Source organism: Dermacentor silvarum, chromosome 4 (genome assembly GCF_013339745.2).
Source record: "Dermacentor silvarum isolate Dsil-2018 chromosome 4, BIME_Dsil_1.4, whole genome shotgun sequence".
Lineage (NCBI taxonomy): Eukaryota > Metazoa > Arthropoda > Arachnida > Ixodida > Ixodidae > Dermacentor > Dermacentor silvarum.
Genome location: NC_051157.2, coordinates 49,422,834 through 49,446,700, shown reverse-complemented (window position 1 = coordinate 49,446,700; position 23,867 = coordinate 49,422,834). Strand labels below are relative to the sequence as shown.

At 47.2% G+C, this 23,867-nt stretch overlaps 1 protein-coding gene across 1 annotated transcript; it reads right to left on the bottom strand.

Moving 5' to 3' along the window:
* Positions 1 to 1,599: 1,599 nt before the first annotated feature.
* Positions 1,600 to 11,398, bottom strand: LOC119449984 (proton channel OtopLc). Its single transcript, XM_037713309.2, has 7 exons — positions 11,211 to 11,398; positions 8,163 to 8,479; positions 6,731 to 6,839; positions 5,812 to 6,058; positions 4,354 to 4,520; positions 4,126 to 4,264; positions 1,600 to 3,217 (listed from the first exon to the last, which is right to left on the bottom strand). The coding sequence occupies exons 1-7, from the start codon at positions 11,226 to 11,228 to the stop codon at positions 2,289 to 2,291; spliced, it is 1,926 nt and encodes a 641-aa protein (XP_037569237.1). The 5' UTR covers positions 11,229 to 11,398; the 3' UTR covers positions 1,600 to 2,288.
* Between the last annotated feature and the right edge of the window lie 12,469 nt (positions 11,399 to 23,867).

The following is a 23,867-nucleotide window of genomic DNA, read 5'->3' as shown; positions in this document are numbered from 1 at the left end:
TTGAAACTTTCTGCCATCGAAAATTATGAACTATGCCCACTCCTGCTTAAGGCCTGGTACAGGCTAGCAGTATGGAATAAATAAATAAATAAATAAATAAATAAATAAATAAATAAATAAATAAATAAATAAATAAATAAATAAATAAATACTTGTCGAGCTCAGTTGCAGCGCACGGCTACCGACGGGAGTCGACCGAGCCGGCTCGGCTGTGCTCGCATCGCAGCGGACGGCGCCGCTAATATCAGCGTATTTTTCTTATTTGTGTAGAATTATTGCGCAGAGCGACAACAACGATAAGAAAATATTGCAGCTCGTGATTGTCGGAAATTCATTATGAAGCGCCGTCCGTTTTAGCTTTGAAGTGAATCGGAAAAGGCCTAGCGACAGTATCGGCGCCGTCGAGCTGCCGCACAGGTGAGGCTGCCGCACAAATGAGTCCCGGTCTCATCCTCTCTACGGCAGGGAAATCTCGCCGTTCGCGAGTAAAACCGCCGTCGAACGGCGGCCCGCGAATGACAAACGGCGTGCGGCGAGTTACCGTGCCGGTAACGTTAGCCGCGACTCAGCGCTTCTCGGCTACCCGCTGTTGCTGCCGTGCCGGCCCGTGCTCATGCGAAGCGTGCCGCTATGGACCCTGTGTTGAGCGCACGTCTAGAAAGGCCAACACTGCCGCACTCTGTTCGCGCAGCTAATCGGACCGCTAAGCACGACTGTGTTGGAACGCGAGCGATTTGGCACTTGCTTTGCGGGCTGTAATTACTGATTCGCAAGCGATCACAATCGAGCAACACGGCGAGGAAGAGCAGGGTGCGCGCGTACCTGCTAGCAGACTAACCGGAAGTCGCAGGTTCTTGCTCGACCAATCGGCATCGTCGCCCCGGTTAACATCACCAGATGGGAAAGGCTCGGAGAGGAGCACGGCATTGTTTTTTTTGTATTTGTGGCGCGCCCGCGGCGCGTAGCGCTGCAGCGTTTGGCATCGTTGATCGTGACGGCATTCTGAAATCGATGCGCGTGATTTGCTTGAAATCTTTAAAAAAAATCGAAGGTGGTTTAGGGGCCCTTTAAAGTGAAGTATTCTTTGCGAACCCTCCCGGTATTTCCTGACCATGGCTGCCGAGTGCTGGCTGCTGTCTTGCCGAATAGCTCACTCGTAAAACAAATTGAATTACATGCCCAATGGTGAGCTCGAACCTCAGTCCCCCAGCGGAGTAGCCCGATGCTCTAAGCAGGGCCACAATACTTTCGCAGCTATATGCTTCTATCGTGCTAGCGCCAACTAGCTCTGTGATCGTTAAAACTCTTCAGCGCGAAAAAAGCTACAAAATGACTAATGAGAGAACCACACGGCACGTCCTCTACACAGCACAAGGACTAGCGTAGTATTTTCGTACTGAAAGGTTAACGATGAACACCTACCAACTTGCTCAGTTCACCCTACTTGTAGCTCGTTGAGGTTATCGCCGAGAGATTATCACTCGAGCAGTTGCGAAGGGGCTGCGCTTGGACATCTTGCAACGTTGATGATGTTGTTTGGGCGAGGGCCTTCGATATGACCTTGCAGTAACACAATAATTAACACATGTTTCAGCACTATTTATTTCATTTAAACAAAGTTTCGCTGTATGTAGATTCCAGTGAGATGCATTGGATTTGCCGCATTTTTATTTTATTTTAAATCTTGGCTAGGTTATCTCAATGATAGGTTTTGCATCTCACGAGGAAGACAAGTCTCAATACTTTCACTATAAATGTTATTCTCTAAGTATATACATGGCTGCCAAAGGCCTGCTGTGAAATATGACAGAGCACGACGCCGTGAGAAATGTCATCAGACAAGGCGTAACAAATAGCCACAACAGTTGTAACAATTAATAATATAATATAGCAATAACCTTCACGGAAGGTTATTGTAAACAACGTCATAAACAACGAGCGCGAGCAATCCAGAGCCACATTCACTGTGCGTTCTTTGACCGCCCTGAGGCCGACGGTAACTGCTTCTTCAACAAAATGTTAGCAAAGTGACTGACAGTATACCTTGTCTTGAAATTCACCCTGGAAATACAAAACGATGCCACACCGTCTTTAAATGACCGCTCCAATGCACGACGACAAACACAGAGCGACAGTAGCAAACATGACAGCTACATCAACGATCGCCTTATATCTACTACAATAAAAAAAAAAAAAAAAAAAAAAAAAAACAAGACAGTTCTAGCTGAGACGTTCCGTTCTGATCATGGTGTACGCGTATGATTGACAAACAAGTTCGTCACGAGCGTTCAATCTCCACTCTCGTAGGCAGACTTCCAGATATCGGCGAGGCACACGGAAGCGTGGAAACGGTAGAAGAGCATCAGCGGGAACGTGGCGTGTTTGACCATGACCCAGGCGTCGTCACCGAAGCAGAGGCGAACGTACTGGTTCAGATGGTACTTCTCCATGTTGAACGTGTTGGTCACCCAGATGGTGACGTTGCAGATGATAAGGAACGTGACCATCTCCCTTCCCGGCTTGGTGAACCGGTGTCGCCTCGCGTTGCTGCATCGCCGGAGGCCGTCGCTCAAGAATATCGTCTGCAGCACCACCTGGGCCACGGTCAGCAGGTGGCTGACGACGCTAGTGAAGTTCCAGTGCCACACGTCGGCCGTGACGGACATGATGTAGTACACGAAGTAGAAGGGCAGCGGCACGTACAGCAGCACGTCGTCGAGAAGCGTGATGGGGTGGACGTTGAAGTCCAGCTTGGAGATCTCGACGTAGCCCCAGACGACGGCCAAGAGTGAGACGACGATGAGACCGGTGTCCTGGACGAGGAAGATGATGCTTTCGACGCCGTCGAAGTCAGGCCCACTGAAGGCCACCTGGCCGATGACGAGCGACACGATGGCCGTGAGCAGGAGGAAGATGCCGGCGAATAGGCCCTTGTTGGCGGCGTGGCAGTCGGCGCTGACCACCAGGTTGCTGTGGTAGCTGGCGTCGTGCTGCTGCTCCGCGCTCGACTCCGACACCGACTCCCGCCGCGCGAAGTGGTGGCCCGGTTCGGTGCCCACGTTCTGCCACACGATGAACCAGACGCCCGCGAGGATGATGTTGTATTCGATGGTGAACGGGTGCAGGTAGGGCGTGATGGCAATCGTATTCAACATGGGACCCCCGTTGGTGCTCGAGTCGTTGCCAAGGAACTTGTAAGCTGTCTCGTTCGCCACCGCTAAAAGGACGAAAGAAAGGAACGGAGACGATGGTGAACAGTAGCAGGGGACGTCGAAAGTGCTTGTCAGACGAGGAGCGGTGGTAGAGGACAAGGGTTTGCTTTACAAAAAAGCAGGATCAGGTTAGGTAGGATAAGTGAGTTAGAGCATGGCGACCATCCTGGCTTGACACCTCCTCCTCCTCCACTACTGCAGAGAGCAGTTACGCTACCCCCCAGCACACAAAAGACTTAATAAGTCACAATCCACCACTTGGCGACTACTTCAGACGCGAACTTTCCCAAACCCCGTGCTATACCACCGCATTTACCCCGATGCATACTCCCCACTCTGCAAAGCCTGCGAGGCCCGCGCTGACCTCGATCACATCATCTGGGCATGCCCGAAAGCTTCACCCACCAACACCCACCGCACTAACACTACACGCATTATAACTACGGCCGAGCAGTGGGAGACTTTGCTGCTCAGCTTGGACCCAGAAGAGCAGCTCTGGGCCGTCCGGATGGCCGAAGACGCCACCAGAAAGCAAGGACTGGCCGCCGTCTGAGGAAGGGGAGGCCTGGGGGTTAATCTCCCAACCCCTGCCGCCCCCAGATCCCATCATGGACACAATAAAGTTTTATCTCGCTCTCTCTACTCTACACCGACACGTCCCACTCTACACGACAAGACGGCCCTCAAGCAGCATGCTTACAGACACCGCACGCCTTCCCAAGCACATCGTACGTAAACAGTTTTCCGCGGCCACGGTCCTCACCTTGTTCCCGCCTGCACATGTTTCCTTGTCGATTTTCAATTTATGTCTCCGTATCTTTCTATGTGTTCATCATGCAATAATCATACCACAGTAACCATACCAAGTAAGTCAACTTGTGCAACTGTTAGCTGAGCAATAATATAAACTTACCCAAGTAACCGTTGTCATCGCCGTAATGAGTGTTATGCCGGTACTCTTGCACGATGCTGCTGAACCAAAAGTGCAGGCAAGTACCAATCATGTGCATAAGACCGAACCTAGCGAGACCAGTCGAATGGTTTATCACAATCTGGAAAGAGAATGAACCGAGAAAACAGTGGTATCAATATGCTCTCTGTACGTAAGACGCGCGAGTGTGATAAGGAAAGTGATACCTACGTTTGAGTACTTGAAAGCCATGAACAGCTGGTAAAAGGAGTATGTCGGTCTTTGTACATGGAAAACTATGTTGAGGACGTCCTTCGTGTTGCATCCGTGCCACAGCAGAGCTTGAATGCTACGCTGTAGCAAAAGGCCTTCGTTCACCAAATGGCAGAAGCAGAAGACTAGAATGAAAAAAAGAAAACAGAAAGAAAGATATGGGCTATGTGAGAGTTACCTGTCTCAGCGCTCCGTTCTGATTCCTTCGACAACGTTTTATTCACCTCCGGTTACATTTGGCTCCTCTTTGGTAGCCATCGGATCAATTTGCCATATGACTGAAAACTCTGAAAGTTGCCTACTTTCAGACTCGCTTTTTTACTAACATACATATGTTCGATTCACCTGTCCTGTTTTCGGCGCGTTCAACTTGTTACATCGTTACGCCACCGCTGGACGCAACTGATATATGTATATCATCAAATACCACCAGGGTTTGCGCGCACTACATGGGGAGGCTGTAATTCATTTTGGATCATGCAAGTATCCGGTGTCCTGAAAGTGCGAACGGTTGAACACCAGCCTCAGAACCAAGATGATATAGGTTCGATTCCAAGTGATGATGCACACATATATTTATCTGTCGCGACGCTGCTTCTGGCTTCAGCCAGAAGCAGGCTTCTCCTCATAAAGCCTCTTATTGCGGCGCAACAAGCTTTCAAGACACGTACTGTGTACGTACAGACATGTGCAACACTGTAAGGATGCGCGCATGCCAAACAGGTTGTTGGCTACGAAATCGCACAAGCGTGCGGAAGGCCGAGAATTCACGAAGTCGTGTACTGCTCACACGTGGCGATTTCACGGTCGGCTACGTTGTATCCTTGGGTTAGAGGAGAGCGCGCCTGAACCTTAGGGCCGATTAAATACGTAGCGGAACCCGGCGGGTGTATCCAGGATAGCATACAATGGAGGTGAATTGCACTGTATACTTGCGAAGACCAAGAGGGAGAAAGAAAGAGAGAAGGGGCGGGGGAGAGGGATGACTCCTGCAGTGAGAGGTGGATACTCCAAAAGCTTTTAGGCTTTGAGAGTACAGAAACTACTCGTGACCGAAGGAAGACACGGTTAACAGAACAGACGATGTAAATATTAACCGAACGCAAAGAACCCATACACTATTCAAACTGGGCGAAACTCTCACACACCTTGAACTGCCTATCGCGTTATTACACATTCATCTACGAATGCCGTTTTTTTTTTTTTTAAGACCAGAAAATAAAAAGCGTCCATGTTCATGAAGATGAATGTTCTCAGGTCGCACCTTCGCTGCGTAAGCTCATAACCATCTATTCAAACCGTCCTAAACTAATGAAACGGACATTGTTGACGAAAGCGATATCTCTGTTACTGGTGCGGAGTCATGCAGGCTTGCACGCAAAGGCGCTGTTTACAGAACACTGATGAATGACTTACCGACCATGCCACCCTTGAGGTAGAAACTGCCGCTGTGCCGTCCACTCAGGAACCACAGCTGCGGCGCGGGAGTCTTGCGCGCGTACGTGCTGAACACGCTGGCAGCGCTGTGCACGTAGAGGCCACTCTGCGAGGGACGCACCTTGGAGCGCACCTGGCGGCTGGCCGAGTGCTTGTACCACAGAATGTCCACGTGGAACAGTGCCAGCCAGCTCATGCCCACCGACGCGATCACGATGCTGAAGATCTGCACGTTGGCACGAAAGACCGTGTCCTTTACACACATTGGAACGGAGGGACCGTGCAAGCGCAGTGAATATACGGTTCACTCTTAATCTCCGCTAGTAATATGCCATCGATTACAGCTGAGATTGTTTTGCCGACTATTTTTGTTATGCGTACATGTATGTCTAACGTTTCACATCAGCTACTTTTCGCTCGACCGTCAACATCGAAGAAATATCGCAGTTATAATGGTTTATAACCACTTATAAGTGTACTGCTCAAAGAGTATGGCACTGTATATGCTAATACGGAAGCATCTCACGTGTTACACCTTTTTATTAAAAAAAAAAAGACGCAGAAAGAGATTGGCTGAGTTTGCACCTGTACTAAATCTGCAATCAAATGTTGTGGAATCATTTTAACTTGTTTCAGGGGTTGCAGGTAACTGACGTTATATACACTAAGCGTCGGTGCACCTTATGCAGAGCATCTTCTCGGGCCACAGAGCTACCCTTTGTGATTCGCCTAGGAAAGGGTTGTAAAATACAGCAAGACCAGTCTTCTGCTTACTTGAACTTTCACAAACGAACCGTTTCCTCACTGACAGCACTAACATTTTACACATCTTTTGTATTGTATATACAAGGCCTGCCAACAGATTCATCAAGGGAAGTACAAAGAGACAATGACCTACTTCGGGCGCATGAAATTCGTCCAAGACTCGGTCGGTAACGCAGAAAGTGGAGCCCATGGTGAAGACGAACACTCCGTAGATGCAACTGAGCACGATACTGAAGAAAGCTCTGCAAAAGGAAACGAAACCGACAAACGAGGTGAGAAGAAATTCCCCTCCGTTGCAACGTTGCGTTATTTCCGGCTCTAGTTTCGCTCTCTCAGATACAGCGTTACAAGCTCCTGAGTATAATGATTTCGCTTTCTTTCCATTGTCTGCTCATCACTGACGTATACCGGCATGTCTCCGCGTTTCTGTCCCGCCATGTTCCTTTTGGCATTACTTTTTGTCAGGTAAGAATGTGAGGACCACACCAAGAGAGAATTTGCCATTATCTGTGACATTTTTTTTAAATTTCCACACAACCAAAAATAAACTGTTACGTTCGTTTCATAATATCTGAGAATTAAAAAAAACGAGACTGAGAGGGTTAACTGCCCGCAAGCCTTTCATAATATACAGGGTGTCCCAACTATATCATGCACCAAGATTTAAAAATATGCAAAGGCTACGTAGCTTGACCGAACCAAGGTAAGGTTGTTTGCCGTCGCTTGGATATACTCAGATTATTTTTTGCATTCCGCTTAATTAGTTAATTAGTCCTAATTAATTAATAAACTTCTCAAATATTATAATTAGATGAAAAGTGTCAATGAGAAAATTGTACAGCAACAAGAAAAACTCCCGATACAGCTTTCTGTTGCTCAAATACGTGCTACATAAACGTTTTTTTTTTTTTCCGAGCGTGAAAGAAGCCCGCGAATACACGCAAAATTGCCGCGCGACTGGCCGCTTGAGGCACTTTGCGTGTGATTCCGTCGATCCGTCGTACGAATACAACTTTAGCAATAGCACTAATGCACGAGCGCACAACGCTCTGTCAACAGTGATGCAGCAGAAAGAAACTTCCACTCCGCTCTGGTTATGATTAGGGATATATACATATACATATACGCCTTTGGATTTCGCAGCCAGGCGACTAGTTTTACTCTCCACTTGCACCTCCACAAGAAACGATCATCATCATCATCATCATCATCAAACGTGCTTGTTCCAGGACGAAGTCCTCTCCCAGCGATCTTCAATTAGACCTGTCTTGCGCAAGCTGACTCCCATCCCACACTTGCAAATTTCCTAATTTCCTAACAAATTATCTTCCGCTGTCCTCGAACTGCGTTTTCATTCCCTTCGCGCCCATTCTGTTACTCTACCAGACCACTGGTTATCTGATCTACGCCTTACATTACGAATAATTTACATATTAGCATTCAACTCTGCATGCTGCGATCCAGCACGTGAGATGCAGAAGCGGAGTGCATGGTCCGCGAAATGCATAAGCTAAAGCGCTCTTTCCATTTCTCGCCGAGGAAGTCGAAGAAACCCGCCCGCGTACCTTGGTCTCAACACGTCCTCGTCCTTGGAGTACCTAGTCGTGCTCCGAACAGAGTGCTCGACCACGCTCTCGTTCCACGTGACCCCGGACGACTTGGCGCTTCGGACGCTGCCGGCCGATGGGCAGCGCGACTTCTCTTTACCGCCATCGAAGCCGCTGACTTTCTCCACGTCACCGCCTCTCGTTTGCACCGTCACGACGGTGAGCGTCTCGTCGCCCAGCGCGCTCACTGCTCTCGACAGCAGGTGGCTCTCGTTCTGGCAGTTGTTGTTGCACTCCTCCAACTCGACTTTCCGGTCCCGAAGCGCCGCAATTTGCTGTGCAGCAAAGAGAAATGAAGAAGCAAAAACAATAATAAGTTCATATATTAGTCGCAGTGCTGGGAGGGAGACGGATATAGTTACGTACACCACTGTCCAATAGTCTGTACCCCTCTTCCGCCCGTAACGAACTATAGGCGCACTGCACAGTTCTAAGAGAACGCTGAGGACCACTGTTACCAGGTGCGGAGCCTTTCACTGCAGCACAGAACAGATCATTGCCCGTAAACAGAGCGAGCAGAAAGAAACACTCTCGTGAAGAAAGACTGCCATGTGAGAGGCTCAAATCCCACTGCTGGACAAATTTTAGATAAATTTTCTCTAACGTGACGCAAGGTCTTCATGTGCAGTGCTGTAAGCTTTAGGAACTATCAGCACAAAATATGCGACTTAATCAGCAAGAAGGAAAGAGAGAGAGAGAGAGATAACGGGAGAGAGAGAGAATTTAGAAAAGAAGAAAAATATAATTAAATAATTAATGAGCTAGTTGATCACACAGAACGAATGCGCTTGACAGCCATTGTTGTAACTGTTTCGCCCCGTCTCTATAGCGCCGTTAAGTGCATTCGCTTAAACGTCTCTTGTCTGTGCTCTTAGACAAAGCCCCCCCCCCCCCCCCCCCCCCAAAAAAAAAAAAAAAAAAAAAAAAGAAAGAAAGAAAGGCACCAAGCGCCATTCTCGAGCTCAGCAATCACGAAGCGACGACCAGCGGAACATTTCGTTTTTCTTACTCAATCTCGTACAACCACTAATACCCATCAGGAGCCGATAGATCCTGTATAGTATAAGTGCAGTTCTGCTACCGTGTTTCCAAATATGATAATGCGGCGCTTACGTTCGACGCTGCGTGCACGCTATAGGACATGCGCGCTTTTAGATTGCAAGTAACTTTTGATCGCTACATATCCCTCGCGATTCCGCCTTACTTCCTCACTTTGTCCATACGTTTGGCGTGGACTACGCCGTATAACGCTGGCTGTGTTCAGAGCATACACAGAAGCATAATAGCATAATTTCCCTTTTCTGCGGTGAGATAGTGAGATTTATGAAACCTTTCTGGTACAATGATTCCCGTAGAAATCACGGTAGTTCTTTAGGAATATCTGACACCGACAAAAGCAAAAGTGAAAAAAAATTACGTGATAAACCACAGTTCCAACCACTCCAACTGCATCTTTACGTAGACTTGGTGGCGCTATTTCTCGCTGAAATATCGCAGACGCCCATACTTTGTGGATCCTCAGTTCTGCACAACATTTTTGGAGCCAGGTGGCGGCATGTATTCTTCCAATAGTTTGTGACCGGTCTTCACGCACTTGCATTATTATGAGTTTCAAAATATGGTGCGTCATACGTTCCTTATGTACGACCTGAAAAATTCGTAGCAGGATTTTGATGTGTTAAGAATAACTTCAGTGGACTTTTCGACGCGTTTCCGCCTCTATTTTTTCTGTCCATGGTACACGAAACGTATATTTGCTACTGTGGACATAAGAGTAGGACAAGATACTGTGATACGTGTATTCAGTGCGAGCAACATCATACTTTCTTCCTGGCATCCGCAGGTGCCATTACGGTTCGTGGTTTTCATCACGTGTGAATGATTGATGAAAACGGCTAAACAGGCACTGCGATATAGCCCTGTCAGTGATACCCATACCCCGGGTAGTCATTGTTGCGCTGTGATCTATGTCAATCGTTGCGATCAGACATTGCAGTATATGGCAGCAACGGCTTGCGTTTTCACTGAACATTATAGACTATTCTGTGACATGACATACCGGTGACCGCATGCGCGCGTCTTGCACGCACTGGCGGTTCTAGAGGCCCGAGACACGTCTTCTGACACATGTTACATGACCACTGCCAAAATTGTGCAGGCAGTGAGCATACCTGTATCCGCCCCTACTAGCACCATCCACTCTGCGAGCTCAACTTATCCGCGTTTCGTGGGCCATCGCACATGCACTCAGACACACACTTCCGAACTGGAAAAGACAATAACTCCGTTACAGCGCCCTGGTTACAACGTGATGACCTTGAAGGAAACAAAACCAAACATATAGACTGCATAGACAGTGTTCCCAAAGCGTGTGCCAATTAACGCACCCAAGTGTGATGGCTGAACTTCTTAGAAATAAAAGTTGTTGCTATCGTATTGTTTGACGCACGTCCCTGGCCACGTTGCGTTGTTAGCCGATGCGCACGTATGCCACGTGTTTAGATCACTATCAGTCGTTGATTCTCTGGGCAGGTTCTGTGGGCATGCCATCTCATTATTGCCGGCGCTCTTGAGTCCGGCTGGGAATTCCAACAAGCGAATTCGGAAGGAACACCGCCTTCTGTTAACCTCTCACGAAGACACAATGTACGATAACCACAGCGCTTGAGTACAGGGCAAGCTTCCGAATTATGAATCTGGCTGTACAATAGGACATCTAAATTTATAATCGCAGTATTCACTCTTGTCGCTTTATATGTTGTACATGTCTTTCATTTTCAGTTATGACGGTAAAAGAAATGCCTGTCCTCATGGCATAATTTACCGTGCCGCACGCGCATAGCGTTGGTATATATATCACTGAAAACGCACGCGTTCATGTTCGTGCTTTCTTCCCCGTGGTCTCAGTGAGTGCGTTACACTCAATTACGACAGCGCCAACCTGGCAAAGCAAGTTTAAATAATCCTCGTGACGTCAGAGTCAAACGAAATAGACGAGCAATTCACCTCAGGTAGTGAGTCCATGGAGACTTCGGCGTTGCAGGACGCGCACCCGTCGATCCCGACCTGTCACCAGGCAGACACATCTGCAACTTCCAGAGCTGAGCGTATACCTTCTAGGTTGCCTTCTGATCGCGACTGCCGGACGTGGCGAGGAGGAGCTCGTTACGTCACCGCCGGTGGTATTACTCGACCAATCTGCTCGAAGGTTGCCGTCCCCCCGCGCAAGAAAGAAAAAAAAGAAAGAAAAGACATAAAATAAAATGCCAGGCGCGCGCATCTAGTCTTCCAATGAGACAGCATGCTCGCGCAGGCACGAACGCAAGGCGGGCGCCGTAATGCGTCGACACCCTTTGGTGCCGTCTTGTGCACCTCTGCGCGAAGATAGTATATCAGCTGGTCGCATGGCTGTCAGTCAATCTAGCGTGAACGAATAGCCCACGGCGTAATGTACGTCTCCCTGGCTGACGCACGCACCGCGTGTGATGTTACACGCAGTGTGTGCTTCCCCCCTTTCTTAAACCCTGTGGCGGACTCGTGTTTCGGCGTACCGAAAAGAAAAAGCATGCTCAAAATGAAAAAACATCGACGACGCTAAGCCTCGAAGTATGGCGTGCTCGGGTGCTCGAGACCTTGAAGAAGATCTCGTCAGTCGGCGGCCGCGAGTGTGAAAATAGCGTTCTCTGTGCAAAGGGCTTCGTATAGCGCACCGGCCGGAAGGAGCGATATGCGTCTGCGCTTCCCCCTGTAATTTCGTTGTTGTTGCCATTGTTTCTTCGGAATCCCTCCCTCTCTCATCACCTCGTTCTTGTCGAAAGAAAACGCGACCGCACCATGGCAGCGTCCGCGGAATTTATGCACCCTCGTAGGAGAAAATTGCGGTTCTTGTTTACGCGATTCGATAACATCTCAGGTACGCTGGCCCCATTGGTATAGCACACGTTACTCAGTTATTTGCTTTTCTTTTTGACGATAGGGAGAGCACACAAGTTGTCATTGAAGTTCTTGAATGATTATTCCATCGCGCAATTATCTCCTAACATCCTATTGCCAATCTCGGCGTCCAGAAATCGCAATTACTTTTCACCTAATTAAACCTAAGTATACTCGTGACGTCAGCCGAGATGCAGCCCTGCGGGCCAAAAAGAAGAAAACAGGCTATGAGGATTTCCATATAACTTGCCAAAGTAATTGTTGGCGAAATCCTTTTGTTTGCGTATACCTCCTATGCCTCCTTCTTCTCGTAGTGCCTTTTCGCTCCCGATCCTTCGTGCGCAGAGTAACGCGTATGCGCTGTTCTACAAACAGCGGCAGCCTTTCCTGCTTTTCATCGAAGAGTTCACTCTCTCTCACGCAAAATTGAAGAAGGAAACATGTTGCGAAGCATTCCCCACGCACCTGACAGACAACGCCATACACACATTTCCAATGGGGCCACTGCGCGGTCACCATCACCAGCTGGGACGATTGGACCCGCCAGGCTGGAAACCCGGCCTTTAGCTGGTGGCCTTCGCCACTGACACCGGACAAATCCATCGCGTTTACCTGCCTTTTCCCCATCCCTTCCTTCGCCCAATTAGGCCGTAGTGCCATCCGCATAATAAAGCGTTATAACTCACTCACTCACTCATGTACCGAAGCAGCTTTAAACGATCTGCTTACATCGCGCAAAAAAAAAAAAAAAAAAAAAAAAAAAGTGCGTGAACCTGCCGCGTGTCTGCTCGACTCGGGGGTTACGACATTACTTGCACAAAACATTGAAATGTATAATCTATTAATTCACAAAAATCACTAATTAAGTGTTTAACTAATTAACTCATGGCACATATTGGAATTTACAAATTCTAGCGGGTGAGACTGCAAGGCATGTCCACTTGAAAATAATTGTGTCTATGACACCATTTACGAGATATGCGCCGTCACACTTGCGGTAAAAATGCACTGTCGTCCCACTTACTTTCATAACAAAACGTCGTTTTATGCACTGAAGCACAAAAGTAACTGGAACGCCAATTCATTTCTCCGCAAAGTTCGGGAATTAATATCTCGAAACTGGCGCCATCCTGAGAAATCGTTCCAAGTGGATCCGGCTTGCGTACTCCCGGGTTAGAATTTGTAAATTGCAATATGTGCCTAACGTAATTAGTTAAAACTTAATTTGTTAATTCTTGGCTAATTAGTCGATTATGCATTTCAAATCCTTGTGGAAGTACTGTCCACCTGTTAGAGAAGGCCAGCTCATCGACTAGCATTGTGTTATCTGCCACAGGCAATTTCTAATCATTTTTTGAAAGTTTTCGCTGAAACACCCGCTGTATTTATTTTTTATTTATTTATTTTCAATACTGTGAGCCCTTTCGGGCTGTTACAGGGTAGGAAAATTCACAACACTAAGAGCGAATACACAAACAGCGGAATACAAGCAGCACAATGCAAACTGAAAGCAAAGATGTATAAACACCATACAACAGCATAAACAAAACAGCAGCAGAAACACTGCAGTACAACGCCATATATATATATATATATATATATATATATATATATATATATATATATATATATATATATATATATATATATATATATAAAGCATTGAATTTAAGCATATAATGATTCTAGGTTTTTTTTTTTTCGAAACTTGCAAGCGAATTCGTACCGTCAAATATTTCTGAGTTAAGTTCGTTCCACTCTTCTATAGTTATGACCAGAAACGAATGTTTGTAAACATCAAATCTAGACACACAAGGTCTAACAATGTATGGGTGACAGGACCGAGGTGACACTCTGCCAGGAGGCCGGAAGTAGATTCCGGGATTTATGTTTAACATATGCCATTGTACAATTGATAAAAAAAATTAGCCTAGCTATTTTCCTGCGTGAAGCTAGATCTGGAAGGTTTGCCTTGTCAATCATTGCAGTAGCAGATTCTGTTCTCTCGTATTTAGAAAAAAATAAAGCGCACAGCAAGACGCTGTATTCACTCGATCTGACTTATTAGAGTTCGTCGATACGGCTCCCACACTATACTTACGCACTCCACGGTAGGTCGAGCAATCGTAGTGTAAACCTTCAGCTTTACGTCGGGAGACGCTTGCTTTAATTTCTGCCGAAGGATTCCCATCTTTCGCTGTGCTGATCCACAAATTTTGGCAAATTTAGGCTTAAGTAATGTGTGATGGTAACACCCAGATACTTCATCTTCATTGTTCGTCGAATTTCCTTACGTCCAATTCTGTAAGTGAATTGGAATGTGGATTTTTTTTTTCGCTGTAACATTCATGCAGACCAATTAATCAAAGTTAATTTCCATGTCGTACGCTGCACACCAATTAGAAATTACGTTTGCGGAATCATTTAGCAGGGATTGGTCGTGGACGCTCCTCACTCGACAAAATAACAGACAATCGTCCGCGAAAAGGCAAACCTCAATCTGTGGCTGCACATCTTTAAGAACCGTCATATAGTTAACCGTCTTAGCCCGAATTTTGTATTGATTCTTTTATGCAGCCATTCTCCTCTCCTTTCGTCATTTGACATGTTTCTTAGTCCAATCTGGTGCTATATTCTCAACAAAGTGTGCCTTGAAGATTATCTAAAGACTTTTCCGCAGCATCTTAGTGGATCGTTTGCAATTTTTTTTTTCAGTCATCCTTGTGTGACAGACTTAAAGTGTGACAGACTTAAAGAAATCACTAAATCTCTCTTCTCTTGACATGCGCAGGAAATTAACACGGTTGTCGTTCTTCCATAGCCTTTTCCACAGCAACATCCCATTTGCCCGAGCTCATATTCTTCCCGCTGCTCACATATCGACGCGCACAGACCATATTCTCTTGCGGTTCCGGGTAGTCACCTAAAGCTTCAGTCATGTATAAAGAGAGTGAGAGAAAGAGAGTTTCCAGCGTGGCTCTGCTTTTGTGCTGAATTCAACGTGTTGCTGGACGATGGGCGAGTCCGAAGGGGCCTTATTGCAGTCCTCTCCCTTACAGTCTTCATCAACGTCCAACCGCCCGCTCACAGTCCACAGGTCTCTCTAGGTTTGGGGCACAGATCCCCGTCATTACCGATGGGCTAAATAAGACGGAGAAAGTGCCGCACGGTTGAACAGGCCGCAGGAAAAGACGAGGACACCGCTCTTGGAATTAAAATGACGTAATGCGAAACGTACGCAAGAAAAGAATTAACACAACGAAGAATCCGCTTTACTGCAGAAATCACAGGATGAGCGGCGAAGGGGCAAAGACGATGACACCGCTGCACAGCCTCAAGGAAGAAAAAAAATGAGAAAAAAAAAGCAGCCTAACAAGGGCGATATAAGTGAGACAGTTGCCCTAAAGCTCCCACTGCGGCTATTATTAACATAGACAGGTGTAGTGCTTAACCCCTTAACTGCCGATGACGAGTTCGTCATGAAAAAGTGTGCACTATCTTGTAATTTTGACAGATGAATAAATAATACGCAATGTATTTTGCTATTTCTTTCATTCAACAAGAGAAGTAAAAATGCCCAGTGTCGCATTGATACTGTGCATAATTTGCGGTTGTCTTGTCAGCCTGCAGTGAACATAGTCAAAGCTTTTTTTTTTGTTTTTTTTGTAGTTATTGGATGGCGATCCTCTTCAGCCATGTTTATTTGTAATTATGCTTATATGAGTACTTATGAAATTGTCCGCTATACTGGCGCTGTGAGTATATATGTGTTAGACTCTAATATGTGTGCGTGTGTCTCTATACTGGCGTATATAGTTCTCAACAAGCGCCGTGCCTTCCCATGGAAGAGCCCAGGGAAGAGACTTGATATGTGCAAACGAATAACAAAAAAAAAATAAAGCATAAACTTAAGTAGAGGACTTACAACACTTATAACATATATTGAAATCGAAAGATTGTTCCGTGCGCACAAAATTCACCTGATAAGCACGCGTGTTCTGTACAAATAGAGGGCCCGCATAAGGGCTTTGCTCAGACGCGCGGATCCGTGAGCCGGCTAAAGCTCGCGCCTCATTCAGGCAACGTCGAGTGGAAAAAAACTCGGAAGCTGCGCCGTTATTTTCCACGGAAATCTAGGGAAAGCAGCGAGGGAAAAAGCAAAGCACAGATGTAGCAAGAACGGAAACATCGACAATGGAACAGCGAGGGGAAGGGACAAGACGAAGCCGACCAACTCACATAGAAAAAGCAAGAAAAAAATGCACAGGTCTGTAACCGGCAGGAATCCATCTGAAGTCATCGCGGGGGCACTTCCAGCTTGCGCGTCCCGACCGTGCCGCCGCATACGATGTGTTGCTGAGGGGTCGACCAGACCGCGCTGAGACCGCGCTCTCGTCACACCGCGAAACAGCTGTGGCTGAATGAATGAGACCGCACATGTCATGGACGAACCCCTTCCACTGCAGAGGTGCAAGTCACCCACTAAACGCAGTCGCTCATCTGGACATTTTCCATTCTGTCTCCGGGCGCTGCCATCCGTTAAAAGCACGAGATTTGGACGAAAAGTTGCGATTCTCCAAGAGTGTCGACAGGTCGCAACTCGATCTTCGCCGATCCACGGAATCTTCGCTGCTGCTGCTGCTGCTGCTGCTGCTGCTACTGGTGGTGGTGGTGGTGATATTAGAGCCAGTGGAATCTACCCACTCAGGGGAGATTGGCCAAGATTCGGGCGGATTTTAAAAATGGGCTAGGTATGAATTAAAAAATCTCTAAATTTTATAAATAAGTGAAAGCTACTAGAATATACATAGTTTGCACGTGCGTCACTTCCGCACCGGTCCGCGAGCCTGTCCGCCATCTTTAGGCACCTGCGGGCCTGCGGAAGTGTGCTGGGGCAGGCTGCGCGCGCTGACGCGTTGTTGATCCGAAGTTCCTTCTCGCATCGTGATCATGCCAATCTGCGCGATTTTCGGTTGCCGCACAAGAAGTACCACTGCCGCGAAGCCGAGCTACGTAGAACCGGGCGTAGGTCCACACCAAATGTAATAACATGGCAGTGCGAACGCACAAGAATGCTGTCGGAGAAACGTCGGTACCTGTGGCTTTCCCGGATAAATCGGAAGGACCTGAACAACGTGCGTGTCGTCACTTTGCTTCGGGCGAGTATATGACACACCAAAAGACTGCGCATCACGCATGATCGTAAAAGGGCGGCAGCGAAAGCCCCGTACTGGTTGATGACCGCCCGCTCCCACACGCATAGTCGCCTTTACCGCTCTGAAAAATGCCCGTGTACTTGTGTTGTAGTGCACGTTAAAGAACTCTGGGCGGTCAAAATCCCGGAACCCTCCACTGCCGCGTGTTTCACAATTAGATCGTGATTTTAGCACGGAAAACCCCAATTTTGTTTTTTTAACGGCCTACAAACTGCTTCGCATCGTCATTTGTTGGTATGTGTGCTTCGCTTAGCGACATGCTAAGCAATATTTGAATGTCTGCATGCTTTCAATATAGTGGGCTACTTCTATTTAACGCAACAAAATTCACATGCACGGACATGCACCGAACTGTAAACCAAACCTCGCAGAAAGAAGCGAACACACGTTTTGAAGCTTGGGGAAAAGTGCATATAGGTGAACCTTTGTGTCAATAAAGCTTTCCCTGAATGAAGCAGCACAAAAAATACTGAGATAGTTTTCTCTGCCGCACGCCAAGAAACATATGCTTTCATTGACTCACCTCGCCGAGGACGATGGTAAGACCCGACGACAGGCGCTTCGCTGCAACCTTCCTCACCCAACCGCTCGTGAATTGTTCGCCTTCAGCGATTTGTAAGCCTTTATTTCGTTCAGCGTGACGTAGCTTGTGGATGGGACAAGCTAATTAATAATATCCACGTACGTCGTGGCCGGGTGTGGTATCCACGCCAACGTGCAGCTAGTATGGGTCCGCGCCGTCGCACATTCCGACCTTTTCTTTGTAGCGAGCCCGCGTCGGCCCTACAAGCTCGTCCATGTAGAAAGGGCAAAATTCAGGGCTCCTGACTTTTGCCATCGCAAAGCTTTCACGATAGCAAACACGCGGCGCTAACACGTAGAAACGAACGCCCAACACAAACGCTGCGGGCCAGCGGCACGGCTAGTAGCGAGGTGCCTAGCGATGGCGGACGGTCGGGGCAGGCGGCGGATATGACGTCACGTGCAAACTATGTATAAGAGATATTTTCTTGGACAGTCATTCTGATAAAGGACGGGGACTGTGTAACGCGAATTTTTAAGCGTTAGCCGGGGCGTGGGTTATATGCGTTATTGCTCCCGATATCGAGCGCACCAAATCATTCATGACACTTCAGGGGCGCTATAACGTAAAATGATTCCAAACTGTTTTGATTCCAAACTCCTGACGTCAAATTTACGCAACCACCGACGCAAGCATCGGGCGGTGACCCGCAGCGTGGTCTGAACAACCCAATCAAACACTCTCCTCGTTTATAGGAGGTCACCTTTGTTCGCTTTCAAAACCAATAACATTGTCTACACTCAGCGGTTTTTCTTATCTAATTGGCTGACAAGAGGCGAGGAGCACGCTCTAGTGGAGAGGGTTTCGATGAGGCCGAGCCAGCACAGTTAAAATAGATAACCGCATGAAGAGGGTGGTGCCGGCTTCTCCGATTGATCCACTTCGCCTTACTTATAGCTTGCGGTGGCTGGTCGAAAATCGCGGCGGCGTGCAACGGAAGGATAAGAATGCCGCTAATTCGGATCCTCGCAAAGAAGAGTTGGCAGAGCGATGTCGTACGCGTGCCGAAAGGGCTCGATAACGTTTTACTGCCATGCAAAAATGTTTATCATGCGCAAATAAATACATGCTCACCGGCAGGTGCGAGTAGCGAAGGCCTGAGCGATCGGCGGGCAGCCATCTTCTATTCCTTTCGGAGCGGGGCAGTCTGTGGCTATTCAGAAAATTTTCAGTTTTGTTCGGCATATTAATGCATTTTTTTTTCGCGTACACGTCACTTTGACGTAGTGAGTTTTCGCGGTTTTGTGAGGTCGCGTGACGGACAGGCGAAGTGGGCGTAGCCAGAAAACATTGGACCAATAGCGGAGGGCTAATGGTGAAAACGCGTTGAATCAGGAATGATTAATATTTTTCTTTTGTGCGGTTTAATCATGCATAATCAGTGTGTGCACGTTATATCAGACGGGGAGCTATCGTGGTTTTCGTGACGTCGCGTGACAGACAGGCAAAGTTGGGATCGAGTGGCCCGAAAATAATTCGACCAATCGTGGAGGCTGATTGCATAAACTGGAATCAAAACAGTTTGAAATCATTTTACGTTATAGAGCCCCAGAGTAAATAATGCTTGATAGGGTTCTCGTTTAAGCTATACTACGCTCCTCTTCGATGCTCGAGCGCTCGCCGGATTTCTAAGCGTACACCGGGGCAGCCAAAGGCGCTATGGCGGCAACGGCATCACAATGGTATGATAATTCTGAAATCATGAAGATAGAATATAACGACGGACAACGTGAGAGCGACGGAATGAAGACAATGGGATGACAATGATAGAGTGTACGACGACGATGGCACAATCCAAGTAACATGACATCATCATCATCATCATCATCATCATCGTCGTCGTCGTCGTCGTCGTCCTATTCTTATGTCCACTGCAGGACGGAGGCCTCTCCCTGCGATCGCCAATTTCCCCTGTCTTGCGCTAGCTAATTCCAACTTGCGCCTGCAAATTTCCTAACTTCATCACCCCACCTAGTTTCCTGCCGTCCTCGACTGCGGTTCCCTTCTCTTGGTACCCATTCTGTAACGCTAATGGTCCACCGGTTATCCATCCTACGTATTATATGGCCTGCCCAGCTACATTTCCCCCTCTTAATGTCAACTAGAATATCGGCTATCCCCGTTTGTTCTCTGATCCACACCGCTCAACCTGTCTAGCTGTTAGCGTTAGGCCTAACATTTTACGTTCCATCGCCATTTGTGCGGTCCTTTAATTGTTCTCGAGCTTATTTGTTAACCTCCAAGTTTTTGCCCCATATGTTAGCGATGGTAGAATGAAATGATTGTACACTTTTCTTTTCAACGACAGTGGTAAGCTCCCTGTCAGGATTTGGCAATACGATGCCGTATGCACTCCAACCCAATTTTATTCTTGTGTAAATTTCCTTCTCGTGATCAGGATCAGCTGTGAGTAATTGACCTAGATAAACGTACTCTTTTACAGATTCTAGAGGCTGACTGGCGATCCCGAATTCTTGTTCTCTTGCCAGGCAATTGAACATTATCTTTGTCTTCTGCATATTAATCTTCAACCCCACTCTTACACTTTCTCGGTTAAAGACCTCAATCATTTGTTGAAATTCGTCCCCATTGTTACTGAACAGGACAATGTCATCTGCAAACCGAAGGTTGCCGAGATATTAGCCGTTGATCCTCATTCCTAAGCCTTCCTATTCTAAGAACTTGAATTATGTAGCTGTGGAATCTTTGTAGAAATTTCCCAATATATTCACGTATGCCACCTGTACTCCTTGATTACGCAATGCCTCTGTGCCTACTGGTATCTATACTGAATCAAATGCCTTTGCATAATCTATGAAAGCCATATAGAGGGCTTTATTGTATCCGCAGGTTTCTCGATTACCTGATTGATGACATGGATGTGATTCATTGTAGAATGTCCCTTCCAGAAGCCAGCCTGTTCTCTTGGTTGGCTTAAGTCCAGTGTTGCCCTGATTCTATTTGAAATTGCCTTGGTGAATATTTTATAGAGTACTGTGAGCAAGCTAATGGGTCTACAATTTTTCAATTCTCTAGCGTCTCCCTTCTTGTGGATTACTATAATGTTTGCTTTCGTCGCGCTCTCTGGTACACTTGAAGTCGTAAGGCACTGCGTGTGAAGGGCCTCAAGCTTTTCGAGCATGATATCTCCTCCGTTTTTTATTAAGTCGACTGTTATACCATTTTCTACAGCCGCTTTTCCCGGGTCATATCTTGCAAGGCCATTCTAACTTCATCGCTAGTTATAGAAAGAGCCTCTTTATCCTGTTCATCACTACTTCGAAAGAAAGTAGCTTGGCTGCTCTGGGAACTGTACAGGTCAGTATAGAATTCTTCCGCTGCTTTTACTGTGTCATCGAAATTGCTGATGATATTACGTCCTGCTTATCTTTCAGTGCATGCATCTTGCCTTGTCCTATGCCAAGTTTTCTTCTCACTGATTTAATGCTGCGTCCATATATTTTACGGCTTGCTCAATTTTTTTCCACGTTATAATTTCGAATATCCCTTACTTCTTCTTGTTGATCAGTTTTGACAGTTTAGCGAATTCTATCTGGTCTCTCGAGTTGGCCACTTTCATGCTTTGTCTTTTCTTTATTAGGTCCTTTATTACTTGGGAGAGCTTACCTCTTGGTTGCCTTGGTGCCTTACCTCCCACTTCAATTTCTGCTTCTGAGATCAGCCTAGTTGCGGTTTCATTCATTACCTCTATGTTATCTTCATACTCCTGTTCTAAAGCTGCATATTTGTTTGCGAGCACCAGCCTGAACATTTACTGCGTCTAGGTTGGCCTGTTTATTTTTTACTAATTTTACTCTTTCTCTCTTCAAATTGAGAGAAATCCTAGACCTCACTACCCTATGGTCACTGCACTTTACCCTACCTAACACTTCTACATCCTGCAGTATGCTGCGATCGGCAGAGAGTATGAAATCTATTATTGCGATAGCAATTATATGGCCACTTCAACCAGATTTCTGCCGTCGCCGTCGCCGTGAGGTTCCGTATAAAGTCCAAGGGCGATAAAATCGTCGCCGCGCGCCGTATGCGCGAGTGGAAGCGCGCGGGGGACGCGCGCTATCACGGAGAGCGAACGCACGGCGGTAAGCAAACGCGACCGTCGCGTCGAAAGGCCGTGGGGGTATGGGAGGGAGGGAGGCGGGGAGACGCTGTGCTGCGGCACCAAATGCTTATCTTGCAACAGGCCGCAAGGGGGAACTGGCCACTCAATCTCCCACGCGAAAGCAAGAAAGCGGGAAGGCAGCGCGGGAGGGAGGGGGGGGGGGGCGGCAGCTTCTACTCTGCCAACAACTGCGTTTGTACTTTGCCCCGCTGTGGTGGTCGCCCTCACCGTCTCTTAAAAGCGATCTCCACACAGCTCTGACCTTTGTATGCGCCGTGCATTCGCCGCTCAGTTTCCGTTGAAGCGATAGACCGCACGAACCTTCGCCCGCTGCGGCGGCTGCGCTTGCTGCCAGCGTTTTGATAGTCGTCTGCGGTCATTCAGTGTGATCTATTCATGTTTGCTTGCGCGCGCTGACACCACGCGTGTTAATTCAGTTAGTAAGCGAATGTGTCCAAGTTTATGCAGCCGATAAAACTACTATCCCTACTCCGAATAGCTCTCTACTAATTTGCTATCGCATTTGATGCTTCGCTTTTCGGGCGAAGCTGCGACATTTTTTTTTTTCATTTCTTGTTTCTCCATTAGTGCTTTTCCAGGTCCACTTCTTGTTGCTACGTTTCCTGAAGAAGGTATTCATTATTCGAAGCCTATTCCTTTCCGCGAATTCTACCATCATCTCTCCTCTAGCGTTCCTAGAATCGATGCCGTAGTTGCCAGACTACGGCACCAGACTGCTTATTCACCAGACTGCTTTCCCTCCACTTTAGCATTGAAGTCGCCCATGACTACAGTATACTGAGTATGCGCCTTTCTCATCGCTAATTGAACTTGTTCATAAAACTCTTCTATTTCTTCATCATCGTGACTGGAGGTTGGAGCGCAGGCTTGTGCAAGCTTTATTCTGTACCTCCTATTCAGCTTTATTACGACGACTGCTACCCTCTCATTAATGCTGTAGAAACCATCAGTGTTTGCCCGCTATATATGTCTTGATGGATTAGAAATCATACCCCGTATTCTCTCTTATCCGGAAGACCTCTGTAGCAGAGGACATGGCCGTAACATGACGACATACCCAGCGGCATATACCCGTGGGAACTGTAAACTGCACTATCTCTGGCATCGGCCCAGCAGAGCAGGTGGCGCCAACGGCACAATACTGATGAACGTGCTAGAAAAAAAACTAACGCTAAAAAAAGAAAGAAAAAGCTAGGAGAGGCGCGGGGCGAAAAACCAAATTACCAATGTGATTAACAACGAAATCGATTGGGTTCGCCAATAAATTTCTGTGCAACGGTGCTTTTATCCCCGTGTTAGTGTCCCAGCTCAGAAGCCCCAAAGACAGCGACAAAGGTGAGTTCAATGGCAGGCCGGCTATCGCAGTGTAATTTGCAAGGTCCTTTTCCTCAGGACGTGGAAACACTAGCCGTCCAGTAAGTAGCCATCCATTATTTCTAATGTGTTGCAAAAGTGGCGCGAAAGAGAAATCGCCAGACCAGATTGGCGCATATATGATTTTGTGTGGTGCGACTCGACATTGGACAGTCTCGTCAATGTGAATTCCATCTTTAGAGTTTTCCAAAACTTCCTGCTCCAAGGGAATTGTAAGTACTGCAATTCTACAGAGGATGTTAGACTCGATTTCGACGTCAAAAGGGTGTACTTTCGAAACCTGATTGAAGTGATAAAATCCGTCGTCAGAAGGAAAGAAAAGACAGAGCCTGCAAGGGACACCTTAGTGAAACTGTTATGTCACTTCGTTCAAAAATAGACCTCTGTGCCCAGGTACCGATGCTAAACGGTAA

What these genes read in the sequence shown, in the direction of transcription:
- LOC119449984 (XM_037713309.2), bottom strand. An exon ending in ACGAATTTCATGCGCCCGAA is followed by an intron (nt 6,059 to 6,730) that starts GTAGGTCATTGT and finishes GCCAACGTGCAG; the next exon opens with ATCTTCAGCATCGTGATCGC. An exon ending in TGGCTTTCAAGTACTCAAAC is followed by an intron (nt 4,265 to 4,353) that starts GTAGGTATCACT and finishes TTCTCTTTCCAG; the next exon opens with ATTGTGATAAACCATTCGAC.